Consider the following 15,799-nt stretch of genomic DNA (forward strand, 5'->3'; position numbering starts at 1 on the left):
GCCTATAAGGCTTAAAGCTGTGAGGAATTTGCTTTGTTTGCATCAAGATTGCAGCTTGAAATACCAGAACTTAAAATGCTTATTTAGAGAAACAGACTTGGTTGTTAAAAGATAAGAGTAGGTAGAATGTATATGCGACCTCACGTGTTTTATAGGTAAGGACCTAGAAATAGTCTTTCTTTCCTTTCCTTTATTATCTCTATTTGTCTTTGTCTTTTGTTTTTGCTACCAAAGTACCACTACGATCATTCCCCAATTTTGCATTCTTAAAAAAGAGGGAGGCGAGAAAAACTGTTGCGTAACCGCTAATGTAATGCAATGTATCAAATCCAATCGAATACGGCGATCACCCGGGGCGCCGATGATGATCCGGGAGCGGCGATAAAACAACGCTTATTGAAGTGGTTCACGAACCTATATTCAAAGAATATACATAGGTCAAAAGTGGAAGTATTGTTTATGAATGTTGGAGGTCGAATTGTGCTATATGAAATGAACCCCTCTATTCCCCTTCTGGATGAGATTAACCACGGTGTGCCGCACGTTAGAAGAGCAATACGCATTGTGCCACACCCCATACTGATAGATTCGTCTCTTGGATCTTATGCAATACATTCAACTTAAATATATGGTGTTCACCACGTGGGGCTTTATGCTGGGTTGACTGCGTGGTCGCAATAACCCACCTAATGTTTCGGTTTACATTACGTCTGGGGCAGTTACCAATAAGGGAGGATCGACGGAGCGCTCTATTTACTTACGAAAAAGGCTCAGCGTAGTAATACGTGATAGATGCGATAATGCATTTTTATCCTATATTCACATGTCTATAGTGTATGTTACATATATCAGCGTTCCAAGCTCCCGGACTTTGTTGTTCTAAAGGCTAGGGCTAGTTTAAAATATTTACATATAGGAAGTGGCAGCTTCTATTTGTGCTTAGTCAAAGGAAATGAGCATCCCAATTAGCCCAGCAAACATCAAATGTAGGCTAAGACTTTTGCCATACTAGAGACCCGTGCTGAAAATGCCCCTAGAAATCACATGTGTGAGCTTTATTTAGAAATAATTTGGATCCAATAATGGATACCAAGAAAACTTACACCATATAGAACAGGCTCGGCTGTATTAATCTCCAATAAGTTACCCGTTAACTTGATGACACGCTCCTGTGCACTACCAAGCCAGTTGGGAAACGAACAAACGTCCATATGATGCGTCACGAGAACTACACCATCCAATTCTGCTAGCTCAAAGCGACCGCAGTACGCAAGGTAATGCTTCATAGCTCGATAGAGCTCGTCCTTCGTACCTCCTCCAACCTCGGCATCTGAAAATTCTAGAGCTTCCGGCTCCATCAAATAGGCGGACACAAATCCTTCAGGACTGTAAATGAGGAAGCCCTGAGCTTTAGGGCCCATCGGGTGGCTGATAAAGCCATTATCAGCTCGTACTGCCTTATATTCAACTAGAGACCAAGTCCCAACCAAGCTCTGGCGAGTTTCTGCAATAGACGACATAGTGAATAGTAAAATGTGACTAAGGTGTTTCGGAGATAAACGAAATGTAAGTGCTATTAAATAGCAAGATACATTTTACAAATACCGATGCCAAAGATAGTTTTATATATGATTTTGAACGGTTAGAGATCATATTGCCATCCTAGGAGGTAGCACAAAGAAGGCCTTTCATCCGCCTACTTGCCCTATCTAAGGTGTACGACCTTCCATAGACGTATAGTGTTATCACTGATCTGCAGTAGGAGAGGCAACTCGCGGTCCTCAAACCAAGCTTGACCACAGAACGAAGTCATTCATACCTGATTCCATATGCATCAAAGCATGACCAAGTACTGCATCAAGCTAGGTACATTAGGTTCCCTCATTATTTAATTCGAATTTTGAAGAAAATTACCACCGTGTTGCCCCATTGCATCACCCAACTAATGATGTATTGGTGGCTAATAATTTCTTGAAACTTAGAATGTGGCGTGCTGTTTGGGGAGCCTTCGGTCTCGCTGATCTCTCTAGATTTCTCATGTCTCGTAGATCGGATTTGTTAGAATGGTTTGTTAGAACCTAGCTAGAAGGATATAACATATAGCGATTCCCGGCTTTTGAAGTTTAATATTCTCAAATCAAACAAATTCACCAATTCCTCCTAGAGACAATCCATTACAAGAAAGAAAAAATGACTTCTATGATGGCTCCACCTAAAACCATGCCGATTGCCATAATTGGAATGAGTTGCAAATTTCCCGGGGATGTAACTACACCGGAGAAGCTGTGGCAGGTATGTGCCGATGGCCGCAATACTTTGTCGCAAACAAAGGAAGCCCGCTTCAACTTGGAGGGATTCTATCACCCACAGGGAGACAAGATAGGCAGTGTAAAAGCCTAAGCCTACTCTCAGCTTTGACCTACCTATATCTGACATATTTTAAATAGACTAACGCAAAGGGGGCTCACTTTCTTAAAGAAGATGTATCTCTTTTTGATGCTTCGTTCTTCAACTTTACCTCCGAAGTAGCAAATGTATGTTCTAGCAGATTAAAACATAGAAAATGAGAATCTAAGCTTTATAGGCCATGGATCCGCAACTCCGCATGCAACTTGAATCTGTTTACGAAGCTATGGAAAGTGGTAAGTGCAAATTTGATTCTCGTTGCAGCCAACCCGTGCTAAGCTTATGATAGCGGGTATCACTATCACACAGATGGCTGGGAGCTCAACGTCTGTGTTCTCTGGCGCGTGTTTTAGAGACTACCATGACAGCCTGATGCAAGATGCCGACAATATCCCCCGGTACTTTTTAACAGGAAACGGTGCTGCCATGTTTTCCAACCGCATTTCCCACTTCTTTGATCTTCGAGGACCCAGTTTGACGGTGGATACGGGCTGTTCAACTGGTCTCGTAGCTCTACATTTGGCATGCCAAAGTCTACGGTCGGGAGAATCGAAGATGGCTCTAGTCGGAGGTGCTAACATCATGTTGAATCCGCACATGTTTATTTCTCTGTCAAACCTTGGGTGAGTCGTCATTTTTGGTACAAATATCCACATTCAGGCACTGACGTTTGACAATAAGATTTCTATCCGACGACGGAAAGTCCTATTCTTTTGACAGCCGTGCCTCGGGCTATGGGCGTGGTGATGGCATTTCTAGTCTTGTACTCAAGCCACTTTCCGAAGCCGTTCGTGATGGCGATCCAATCCGTGCTGTGATTCGGGAAACCGCTGTGAATCAGGATGGAAAGACTTCTACCATCACATCTCCATCACGAGAGTCCCAAGAGGATCTGATTCGCACTTGTTATTCTCTCGCCGGATTGAATCCCATGGATACAGCTTACGTTGAGGCTCATGGAACAGGAACTATTGCCGGCGACCTGACAGAGTCAAATGCAATTGGTACGGTATTTGGTGAGCATCGCTCCCTTGATGACCCACTGTTTATCGGTTCAGTCAAGGCAAACCTTGGTCATCTAGAAAGTGCCAGCGGTCTTGCGTCCATAATCAAAACTTGCATGATGCTGGATCGGGGTTTGATCCCCCCTAGCGCCAACTTTGATGTTCCAAATTCGGCTATCGACTTTCACAGTCTTAAACTCAAGGTGAGTCGAGACTTGATCTTAGCCTTTGCCTGCTCGAAAGTGTTAACCATAAATAAATTAGGCTCCTACTGAACTTACTACCTGGCCAAGCCACAAACCTCGACGTGTGTCGATCAGTAATTTCGGATACGGAGGTACAAATGCTCATGTCATCATTGAAGATGGATATCATTGCCATCCATGGGGATCGATCGATGTTCAGGGCGGTAGAGATGGGAGCGTTGAAATCAATAGATTGGCGCATACCCTTAGCAACTTTACTCTTTCCTCCGACGAAATCAGCCGACATATCTTCGTGCTTAGTGCCAAAGAGGAAAAAACTGCAAAGACGATGGTGGAAAACTTGATTAGCTACCTCCAGAAAATGCGAAGGGCTTCCACATGGAGCCTGGCTGATCTTTCCCATACACTAACGAAAAGACGATCCGATTTCCGATGGCGGGTTGCTATATCAGCCCAAAGCTTGGACGAAGTCATGGACGGTTTGGTGGATCCTCGAACAAGTCCAGTTTTATCCTTGCATCCTCCTCGGGTGGGATTTGTCTTCACCGGGCAGGGTGCCCAGTGGTTTGCCATGGGCCGGGAGCTGATGTCAACCTATCCAGCATTTTTGAGATCACTGACCGAGGCCGACTCTTGTCTTGGCAATCTGGGGGCTTCTTGGGGGCTTGTAGGCAGGTAACCCCAGGCACATGTGATGATCGTTGCTGACAGATAACAACACAGATGAACTCCTAAGGAACGAGAAGACTTCCAAGATCAATGAGCCATTTTTGAGTTTCCCGCTATGTGTGGCCATTCAGATATCGCTCGTTCGCCTTCTAGTATCTTGGGGAATCTCACCCACTGCCGTGACAGGTCATTCTAGCGGGGAGATTTCCGCTGCTTATGCTGCAGGCGCTCTCACCTTTAGGGAGGCTATGATCTGTGCTTATTTCAGAGGTTATCTTTGCAACAGTCTTCTAGAGGCCTCTGATCGCCGTGGTGGTATGCTCGCTCTTGGACATGGAAAAGAAGTGGCTGCCAAGTATCTACGGCGTATTTCATCTGGTAAAGCCATGATTGCCTGTTTTAACAGCCCGTCGAGTGTGACAATTTCAGGGGATGTTGATGCAATCGAGGAGATAGAACAAATGGCTGCAGCGGATGATGTTTTTGCTCGCCGGCTCAAGGTAGGATGTGCCTATCATTCACATCACATGGCCCCAATGGCTTATGAATACGAAAGAATATTGAGCCAGCACCTCCAAGTAAGTGGGAGCTTCGATGGCATCTTGTTTTCTTCGCCCGTCACAGGAGGTTTGCTGGAATCTGCTCGCGAACTGTGCCCAGCACATTGGGTGGACAACATGGTGAAACCGGTCTTGTTTGAGAACTCCCTGCGCGAGATGATAGTTGGAGGAGAAACAAGAGAGCAGAACATCGACATGCTCATTGAAATCGGTCCACATGGAGCATTGGGTGGACCTATTCGACAGATACTGGGTCTACCTGGACTGCAAAATCTGGATATCCCGTATGCTTCGTGCTTATCTCGGGGGCAAGATGCTGTCAAGACCATGCAAGATGTCGCGTGTCTACTAAAGGTTAGAGGCTATGATGTGAATATAGAAGCTGTCAGCTTTCCCAACGGCTCCAAAGTACAGCGTGTCATTCACGACCTGCCCGCATACCCTTGGAACCATTCAGTCGGCTACTGGTATGAGTCGCCACTTCATAAGGAAGAGCGGGTGTGTGAGTATAAGCCCCATGACCTCCTTGGAACTCGAATCATCGGATCAGTCCCAACAGAGCCTACCTGGCGCCGCCGCATCCGCGTCTCAGAGATACCATGGCTGAGAGATCACTCGCTCCAGTCTCAGATGATTTTTCCTGGCGCAGGGTTTGTGGCAATCGCCATCGAGGCATTTTCACAAATATACACAGAAGTGTCAGGCTCACAGGGTGGATATGAGCTACGAGATATCGAACTCTTAAAAGCTCTTCTTATTCCCGATACTACGGAGGGAATTGATCTCCAGCTACTGATTCGAAACGTCGGTGAGGAAAACCTGAATTTCAAGAAGGGAGACAAGTTTCATGTCTATTCCTTAAGCCCCGAAGGAGTGTGGACTGAGCACTGTAGAGGGTTTATATGTGCAAGCTCTGAGACAGCGAAAGAAATTAATAAATCTTCCTTGCTGGGCCGAGAGAACAGCCATGGCGGTCACCATTTGAGAAAGATCAGCCCGAAGGATTTCTACAGATCACTTCAAGACATTGGCCTTACATTTGGCCCTTTGTTTCGAAATTTGGAGGAAATTCAGGCCACTGACTCAATGTCCCTTGCCACTTTTTCCGTGCCAGAAATCGCTTGCAACACTCCATCAAAGCACAGATCCGACCTTCTGATCCATCCCATCACTTTGGACACGGCCTTTCATGCGATTTATTCGGCTATACCTCTCGCAGAAATGAAGCAGATGGGCCTTACGATCCCGATCTTTGTCAAAAGCCTATATGTCTCCTCCGAATTGGAAAATATTCCGCACTCCATTTTCAAAACGTCAGTGCATGTTAACAAGACAAATGCCCAAGGTTTTGAAGCCTCGCTAGACGTGACAGTAGACGGCGCCACTTCATCAACTTCCCTAATAAAGGTTGAAGGAATGTTGTGCCGGTCAATTGACCGGGAATCCATTGAGGATCATACCTTTGATCCAACTCTTTGTTTAAAAACCACCTGGGGTTGTCATCTTTCATTCTTGACGAAGGATGATCTTCACTGTCAACTGGCTACAACGAAGGACCCGAAGGAGAAAGTGATTATGGGGAACTTAGCCCGAGCCGTCTTTTATATATCGCAAGAGGTTCTCCAATCACTCACCGAAGAAGATCAATTCAAACTAGAGTGGCACCATAAGCGCTTAGTTTACTGGATGAAACACGTGCACGAATCATGTCCTATGGAATGGAGTCTTTCGACCCCCAAGGAGAAGAATTCCTTACTTGAGGAAGTGTCACGCCAGAGTATCAACGGAGAAATGCTCTGTCGAGTGGGAGCTAAGATGATGCCGATTCTCCGAAAGGAAGCCGAGCCACTCACCTTGATGATGGAAGATGGCCTTCTTGATCGGTACTATGGGAATGCATTGAAGCTGCATCGATCCCTCAGCCAAGTTGAAAAACTGGTCAGGTTGTTCGCTCACACCAACCCTCGGTCGAGGGTGCTCGAAATCGGCGCAGGAACTGGCGTGTGCACCGCACCTGTCCTTCGAGCGCTGGGTGCAGGCGACGAAACAATGTCCAACCCCAAGCTCGCTCAGTATGACTTCACCGATATCTCAGCAGGCTTCTTTGAGGCAGCACGAGAGAAATTTGGGTTGTTGAATGGGCGAATGAACTATCTGAGACTCGATATTGAAGAAGACCCAGAAAGCCAGTCCTTTGGAATCGGAATTTACGATCTTGTTGTGGCCTGCCAGGTTCTCCATGCTACCAAGAACATGCAAAGGACCATGAAAAATGTCCGAAAGCTACTAAAACCCGGTGGCCGCCTGATTCTTGTGGAGAGTACACAAGACGAAGTGGACATCCAAATGGTTTTCGGAACTCTTCCGGGATGGTGGTTGAGTGAAGAGCCCGAGAGAATGCTTTCTCCAACGCTCACGGTGGATGCCTGGACGTCACTTTTCGATAAATCTGGATTTGGAGGACTAGACCTTGAAGTCGGCGACTGCGAGAACCGACAGGAAAATGTCATAAGTGTCATGATGGTGACTGCCAGCGTTGAGCCTGAGTCCACACCCCGGGCCAATATCGCCGTTATTCTTCCCTCCAAACAAGCACCTCCACTAGAATGGATAGATGATCTCACTCAGTTGATTCAAAAAACAACCGCCTTAGATTGTTCGGTGCATTCAATGGGCCAGCCCGAGATCCGGGCAGATGCTTTCATATACCTGGGCGACCTTGATCAACCCAGTCTGAACAAATTGACGGCAGATGAATTCCATAATCTCAAAGTCCTTATTGGAGCAAGTCAATATACCCTTTGGATTACCAGAGGGGGTGTTATGAACTGCGAGTCTCCTTTATCGGCTCTGGTCACTGGGTTTCTCCGGACATTGCGATTGGAAGATCCCAGCAAGTGTTATATATCTCTAGACTTGGATCCGATCGCTGATTCTTGGACTCCCCAAACCGCCAGATCAATTGTAGACGTCTTGAAGAGCACATTTCATGATTCCTGGAAGGTGCAAAGAACAGAATACGAATTTGCGGAGCGGCAAGGTCAGATTCTCGTGCCTCGAATTTGCGAGGACTACGGGCAAAATCTAGCTTTGGCAAAGCAGATATCGGAACCCGAGATTCAAGCTCAATGCTTCCACCAAGAATCGACATATCTTCAACTTCAGGCAAAATCCCCTGGCAGCCTGGATAGTCTGGTTTTCAGCGGTGGACCCAATCCACTACTTGCGGATGGGATGGTGGAGATTATACCACTCGCATTTGGTCTCAACTTCCGGGATGTACTTGTTGCCCTGGGCCAGATGCAGGACGGATTCATGGGCTTTGAATGCGCAGGCGTTGTCATTGCGGTGCATGAAGATTCTTCCCACAAATTCAGAGTTGGGGACAGGGTATGTGCTTTGATGACAGCAGGACATTGGGCAAATCGAGTGCAAGTTCCTTCGACCTCTGTCGCAAATATGCCAGATGACATGTCATTTGAACTGGGAGCCTCGATCCCGATGATATATATCACCGCCTATCACGCCTTAATGGAAATCGCGCATCTTGAGAAAGGGGAGACCATTCTAATTCACGCCGCAGCAGGAGGTGTCGGCCAGGCCGCGATAAGTCTTGCGAAACATATTGGCGCCGAGATTTTCGTGACTGTCGGCTCTCCAAAGAAGCGTGACTTCGTGCATAATACCTATGGGATCCCCATTGACCACATTTACTCTAGTAGGGATACTTCGTTCGCGCAAGGAATCATGTCAATTACCAACTCCAGGGGAGTCGATGTCATATTGAATTCGCTGTCTGGGAAGCTCCTCCAGGCAAGCTGGGATTGTATTGCGATTCTAGGTCGCTTTGTGGAGATCGGGAAACGAGATATCCAGCAAAATCGTCAGCTTGAGATGGAGAACTTCGGCCGCTCGGTTTCCTTCTGCGCAATGGATTTGGTGCATCTTGGGACCCACAAAGGCGAGAAGGTTTCTCGAATCCTGGGAAGCGTACTTCGTATGATTGAAGAGGGAGAGATCAGTCCATGCACGCCGATCACCACTTTTTCTATTTCAGATCTTCCTCAAGCATTTCGCACAATGCAAGCAGGGAAGCACATTGGCAAGATCGTGGTCAAGGCGGATATAGAAGATCTGGTGAATGTAAGCATCTTCGAATCTTAATGAACGAACCAATGTAAAGAGCACTGACCTATATCAACAGGTGATTCCTCGGCGCGATGGAATTTTCTTTTCTCCAGATAGTTCATATCTCATAGTGGGCGGGTTGGGTGGCATTGGACGTTCCTTGGCGCAGTGGATGGCTCAAAGAGGGGCCAAATTCATTGTTTTAGCCTCAAGACATGCGCAGAGCCCAGATTTGGATTCTTTCCTAGAAACCTTCCGCGGGACAGGAACGGTTTGTGTGGCGCGGCAATGTGATGTTTCAAACGCATCAGACATCCAGCACATGGTCCAACAGACTGAGGATGAGATGCCACCGATAAGAGGTGTGGTACACGCAGCCATGATCTTGCAAGATGCCTTGTTTGAAAATATGACCCACGCACAATGGGAATCGGCTTTGAGTCCCAAGGTAATTGGCAGTCTCAACCTCCATAACCAGTTTCAAAGTCCGGACCTTCAGTTCTTTATTACCTTATCCTCCGCGACCGGTATCCTAGGAAATACGTCCCAGGCAAATTATACCGCAGGTTGTACGTACCAGGACTCACTTGCCAACTACCGTGCCACCAGAGGGCTTCCTGGCATATCGATAAATCTCGGGAGCGTGAAGTCGGTTGGTGCCGCGGCTAACCTAGAAGGTGTTGCCGACCATCTAGAGAGAGTAGGGTTCCGTGCCCACGAAGAAGAGGAGGTTCTGCGCCTCTTCCAGGCAGCAATTCATAGCCCACTGCGGAAACCAGGCGGGGCTCAGATCTTGAGCGGCATTGCCCCATTCTCGAATCATGAAGACATTTCCTGGAGAAAGGAACCTCGTTTCGCTGGCCTGTTGGGGTATGAGAGCTCTGAGTCGGCTTTGCAAAGACATGGCACTAGCGATAATGTTTCGCTCAAAGACGGTTTGACTTCTAGCAGCTCACGGTCAGCTGCTGTGGAATTCATCAATCATGCCCTTTTAGTCAAGCTTTCTAGCATGTTCATGATCCCAGAGTCAGACATTAACATTCAGGTGCCGCTGGCAGAATATGGTGTCGACTCCCTGGTCGCAGTGGAGTTGCGCAGCTGGATCGTTCAAAGCGCCAGGGCCGATATTAGTGTCTTCGATTTAACCAAGAGTCAGTCACTCTCGGCACTGGCTGGGACAATAGTGGATCAAATTTGGTCTAAGACGGAGTGATAGATGTGGGTTGACTTATCCTGTGGTCATTTCTCTTTGTTGTGTTCTCCAATTTATCGACAAAAGAGGGTCGCAGCTTTACTAGTGCGCCCGAGGAATATTCAGCATCCCCATGACTATGCCTGATGTCGCTCGAAGCCGTATTGAAAATGCAGGGGTCCAATGAATGGTGTTTAAGTCTCTGTATTTCTGTATCGGCTCTCCTAACAATTTAACTAACGTACCCCACAAGCGAACGAAATAACGTCGCTAGCGGTCAAAGGAGTTTTAAGTAAGCTATAAACCGTCGGAGGTTCCTCTGATTTCTAAATATCGCCGCGTGCTCTAGTTTACTTGCTTTCTAAAATTGGTCATCAGCGAGCAAAACCAACCAAGCTACGATTTCATAATTGCTAGCCCTGAATCTAGTCATTGCAACATCAATGGAGCGGGAGGCGCCTTGCAGCGGTGTTCGAACACATATAGAGATAATATAAAACTGGCACAAATCTATCACTTCCGCCAACAAACAGTCTCTTCTTCGACTGATGATGTTGACTATGTGTTACTCCAGTCTTTAAGTAGGATCTCTCGAGTCAAGGCTCTTCACATGCTCCTGCGGTAACTCATGTCGATTTTTCTGGTCGTTTGATAGTCTGGGTCACCCCACCAATTGTCAAATGATGTACACAAGATCACACTGGAACTGGATCTCATTCAGTTAGCCTAATAATAAAGGTTTCTGTCAGGCAAGAAACATCGAGTCCTGGCAACGTAAGATGATTATTCATATGATATGCAGCAAGAACAGACTTACTACATCGCAAATGGCAAAGGTATTATAGCGCAGTGCAGCGAGCGCTCTATCACTAACATCCGCAAGAACTTGCGGTTATTCGGTAGTGTCAGATCCCCCCCCAGTCTCGGTCGGCCGACAACGAAGTATCGCCCCTATCATGCTTAACGCCCTCTACGACCATCTCGCCGAAAAGCCTGGTCCATACGTGGAAGAGATAGCTATCTTCCTATGGGATGAGTTCAACATGTTACCATCGTCATCTAGCGTCAAACGCGCTCTTTCGCGAGCTGGCTAGACGAAAAAGAAAGCACAGCAAAAAGCCAAAGAACAGAACCCTTAACTACGAGATTTCTACTAGCATAAGTTATCTGAATTTCGGTCATATCATCTTATGTTTGTTGATGAATCCGGATGCGATAAAAGGATTAGATATAGGCGAACTAGCTAGTCACCACTCGGCGTGACACAGTCCAAGTGTCAACATTTCATCGAGGCCAACGCTTTCAGATACTGCCTACATATGCTCAAGACGGTATCATAATGTCTCGTATTTCCAAAGGTTCAACGGATACCACGTTCTTCGAATCGTTTATCGAGCAGCTTCTCCAGCATTGTGGAAGGTGGCCGGAGCCAAAATCCGTGCTTATTATGGATAACGCATCATTCCACCATTCAGATCGAATCAAGACCTTATGTGCTAAGGTACGAGTCAAGTTACTATACCTCCCGCCGTATTCGCCGGATTTCAACCCAATCGAGGAATTCTTTGCCAAGCTGAAGGCCTATATAAAAAAATCTTGGTCTGCATACGAAGAGAATCCTGGCCAAGGGTTTCATGCCTTCCTTCGGCGGTGCGTATATAAAGTTAGTACAAAACAGGATAGTGCCGAAGGCCATTTCCGGCATTCAGGTATTTCCATAGAGAAGATATGATTAGCTGTCGTATTTCAGGGCGTCGTGTCTGCGCCATACCCGTTTCACGTTCTAGCATTGTGCCAGTTCGGATTTTTTATATTTGTGGCTTTTCATTTCGTATACTTTGTATTGGGTGGAAGACCCTATCTCCTGTCGTCGTTCTAATGGTTGTTTTTGTTAGCTATTGCATGATGATTAAGTAAATGGACTGACTATACAAACCAGAAGGTTTCCAAAACTTTCGACGAGCTCGTTTTCATAATTGCAATATACATTCTCGCCAGGGCCCATGCTACTAAATGTTGTCGCAACATCAAAATCAACCCAAATAATCCCTATGCCAGATAGAACAAGCATATTCTCCTAGTAAATATCATGATGGTGGACAAAGGCGTTATGGGTCTGTTTTATTCCCTCATCAGCATAGCGAAAAAGATCTTCAGAACAATCTTCGCAATTTAGTCTTTCAGCACAAGGTGATTATTCGAGCAGGATCGCGCTAGGTTAGTATTTATCGTCGGCGAAATGCTTAAGCGACGGGTGGAAGGCTGACGGATCAACTAGATCGATATGGCTGTAAAAAGCAAGAACAAAGCCTCGGTCGCACACGCCAAAGTCACGGAGATTGTGATGATCGTTCAATTTACAGCGGAAACAATTTAAATCTCAGCCTTTTCTTATATATCCAGGGCCGCCGTTGCCGTGGAACTAGCAGGTTAGTGTCATCCTTAGACGGAATAATTGAGTTTACGAGCTCATGACACGTGGCTTCCTAAATAGCTGGATTTCATAGATTGTTGAAGCTTTTGAGCGACTGAGCTCACGTTTGATGTCAATATCAGAGACATTTAGCTCTAAAGAGTCTTTAACTACATTAAGCGTAACGCGACTGAGGAGCGAGGCGGAAGGCTTGCTTTCTAGATTTATGTAAGCTAAGTAACTATTGTAGTTAACTAACTAATCGGTAAGCGAGTCGGCCATGTAAGCCAGCCGGCCACCCAGCCCAAAACGCGTCCATAGATTAGCACTTAGTCAATTCAACCGCGCACCATGCCACCAATTCGCTCCCAATCCTCTAGCAATTCAGCAGAGCAAGAGGGTAGGGTTTTATTAGCTATTGAAGCTTTTAAAAAGAAAGAAATCTCTTCAATTCGCGAAGTGGCACGCGTTTTTAACATACCACGTTCAACACTTCAAGACCGACTACGTGGCTACCAAAATCGCGCGATTTGTCGCGCAAATTCGCATAAATTGACCGAATATGAAGAGGAATCTCTTCAAAGATGGGTTCTTTCTATGGACTCTCGTGGATCTGCCCCCCGGCCTTCTACTGTACGAGAAATGGCGAACCTTTTGCTTCAACAACGTGGAACCACCCCGGTTATTTCGGTCGGCGAAAAATGGGTTTATAACTTTGTGAAACGACACCCTCTCCTCTCATCCCGATTCTCGAGACGCTATAATTACGAACGTGCGAAGTGCGAAGACCCGAAAATCATCCAAGGGTGGTTCGATCTTGTTCAAAAAACAATCCTCCAATTTGGAATCCACCCCGATGACGTTTATAACTTCGATGAGACCGGCTTCGCGATGGGGCTAATCGCTACAGCGAAGGTGATTACAAGGAGCGAATTCTACGGCCGGCGCTCGCTTTTACAACCTGGAAATCGCGAATGGGTGACTGCTATTGAGTGTACAAATTCGTCGGGTTGGGCCCTCCCTCCGTGTATCATTTTTAAAGGCAAAGTCTTTATTGAATCATGGTTTGATGGCCTTCCGGATGACTGGCGATTTGAAGTTAGTCCGAACGGTTGGACCTCTGATGAAATTGGACTTCGTTGGCTTGAAAAGCTCTTTATTCCTAGCACTTCTTCGCGTACGAAGGGGGGTATCGTCTCCTAATACTCGACGGACATGGAAGCCATTTAACCCCTAAATTCGATGAAATTTGCGAGCAAAATAAGGTTATACCAATTTGTATGCCTCCGCACTCCTCTTATCTTTTACAACCCCTGGATATCGGTTGTTTTGCTGTGTTAAAGCGATCATATGGTCGGCTGGTTGAAATGAAAATGCGGAACGGGATCAACCATATCGATAAACTTGACTTCCTTGAAGCATACCCCCTCGCACGAATCGAAGCTTTTAAATCGGAGACTATTAAGAATAGCTTCGGAGCAGCTGGCTTAATACCTTTTGCACCTAATCGAGTGATCTCGAAGCTAAATATCCGTCTTCGAACCCCGACCCCCCTCCGAGTAGGGGGAGCGATTGGGACCCAAAAACGCCCTCGAACTACGTGCAATTACAAAAGCAAGCTTCGTCAATTAAAGCTTTACTTCGTGCTAGATCAAAGAGCCCTCCGAGCCCGCTAAATTGCGCGATAAACAAGGTTTTAAAAGCCTGTCAAATCACAATGCAGTCCGCCGCTTTACTTGAGAAAGAAGTGAGCGATTTACGCGCCGCTAACGAGAAGCAGAAGCAAAAGCGGACTCGGTCTACGAGGACGATAGTCCACGAAGGAGATCTTTCAGTCCAGGAGGTTCGTGAGCTACGTGGGGAACCATTTGAGGCCCAAGTTACACGTATCAATACCTATCGTGAGCAGGTATCGGAGGGTTTACAGCCACCTATACGGGCCGGGCGAGCCTGTGGAATATGTAGGCAGCCGGGGCATAGGAGAGAAACATGTCCAAATAGATAAATGAATTTAGTTGCATTAATTTAATGGCGTTGTGGCTATAATATATCCATTTAAACTTAGTATGTTAGACTGGGTGGCCGGCTGGCTTACATGGCCGACTCGCTTAACGTATTTCACAAGCGGCCCGGCCACACAAGCGGCCCGGCCACCTAACGCGAAACACGTCAATTAATTAGACCTTCCTTCTTCAACTACCCACCATGCCACCAATTCGCTCTCAACGCTCTAGAAATTTAATAGAGCAAGAGGGTAGGGTCTTATTAGCTATCCAGGCTTTTAAAAATCAAGAAATCAGCAGTCTTCGCGAGGTGGCGCGCCGTTTTAACGTACCTCGCACAACTCTCCAAGATCGACTACGCGGCCACCAAAACCAAGGAGAAGTACGTGCTAATAACCATAAATTGACAAAGATTGAAGAGGAATCTCTTCAAAAATGGATAATCTCTATGGACTCTCGTGGATCTGCCCCCCGTCCTTCTACTGTTCGAGAAATGGCGAATCTTCTCCTTGAACAACGTGGAACTACCCCGATTATTTCGGTCGGCGAAAACTGGGTTACAAATTTTGTGAAACGACACCCTATCCTCTCCTCCCGATTCTCGAGACGCTATAATTACGAACGTGCGAAATGCGAAGACCTAAAAATCATTCAAGAGTGGTTTGATCTTGTTCAAAAGACGATCATTCAATTTGGAATCGACCCCGATGACGTTTATAACTTTGATGAGACCGGTTTCGCAATGGGGTTAATCGCTACGGCGAAGGTGATAACGAGAAGTGAATTCTACGGTCGGCGCTCGCTTTTACAGCCTGGAAATCGTGAATGGGTGACTGCTATTGAGTGTACAAATGCTTCGGGGTGGGCCCTCCCTCCGTGTGTGATTTTTAAAGGCAAAGTCTTCCTCGAATCTTGGTTCGACGACCTTCCGGATAACTGGCGATTTGAAGTTAGTCCAAACGGTTGGACCTCTGATGAAATTGGACTTCGCTGGCTTCAAAAGCTCTTTATTCCGATGACTTCTTCGTGTACGAAGGGGGGTATCGACTTTTGATACTTGACGGACATGGAAGCCATTTGACCCCTAAATTCGACGAGATTTGTGAGCAAAATAAGGTGGTGCCGATCTGTATGCCACCTCACTCGTCTCACCTTTTACAGCCTCTCGATATTGGTTGTTTTGCGGTGTTAAAACGATCATATGGTCGGCTGGTTGAG

General features: G+C 46.5%; 2 protein-coding genes across 2 annotated transcripts; one reads left to right on the forward strand and one right to left on the reverse strand.

Moving 5' to 3' along the window:
- Nucleotides 1-991: 991 nt before the first annotated feature.
- Nucleotides 992-1,520, reverse strand: N7517_000227 (lipocalin-like domain-containing protein; the record flags this gene model as incomplete). Its single annotated transcript, XM_056717957.1, has 2 exons — nucleotides 992-1,033; nucleotides 1,104-1,520. 2 exons carry the CDS (start codon nucleotides 1,518-1,520, stop codon nucleotides 992-994), a joined length of 459 nt encoding a protein of 152 aa, XP_056582092.1.
- A 670-nt stretch (nucleotides 1,521-2,190) lies between these two features.
- Nucleotides 2,191-10,186, forward strand: N7517_000228 (uncharacterized protein; the record flags this gene model as incomplete). Its single annotated transcript, XM_056717958.1, has 8 exons — nucleotides 2,191-2,388; nucleotides 2,448-2,534; nucleotides 2,585-2,642; nucleotides 2,696-3,029; nucleotides 3,088-3,613; nucleotides 3,675-4,287; nucleotides 4,340-8,988; nucleotides 9,050-10,186. 8 exons carry the CDS (start codon nucleotides 2,191-2,193, stop codon nucleotides 10,184-10,186), a joined length of 7,602 nt encoding a protein of 2,533 aa, XP_056582093.1.
- Between the last annotated feature and the right edge of the window lie 5,613 nt (nucleotides 10,187-15,799).

This window comes from Penicillium concentricum (genome assembly GCF_028827145.1).
Source record: "Penicillium concentricum strain IBT 3081 chromosome Unknown utg000001l_segment0_segment0, whole genome shotgun sequence".
In the NCBI taxonomy this organism is placed as follows: Eukaryota; Fungi; Ascomycota; class Eurotiomycetes; order Eurotiales; family Aspergillaceae; genus Penicillium; species Penicillium concentricum.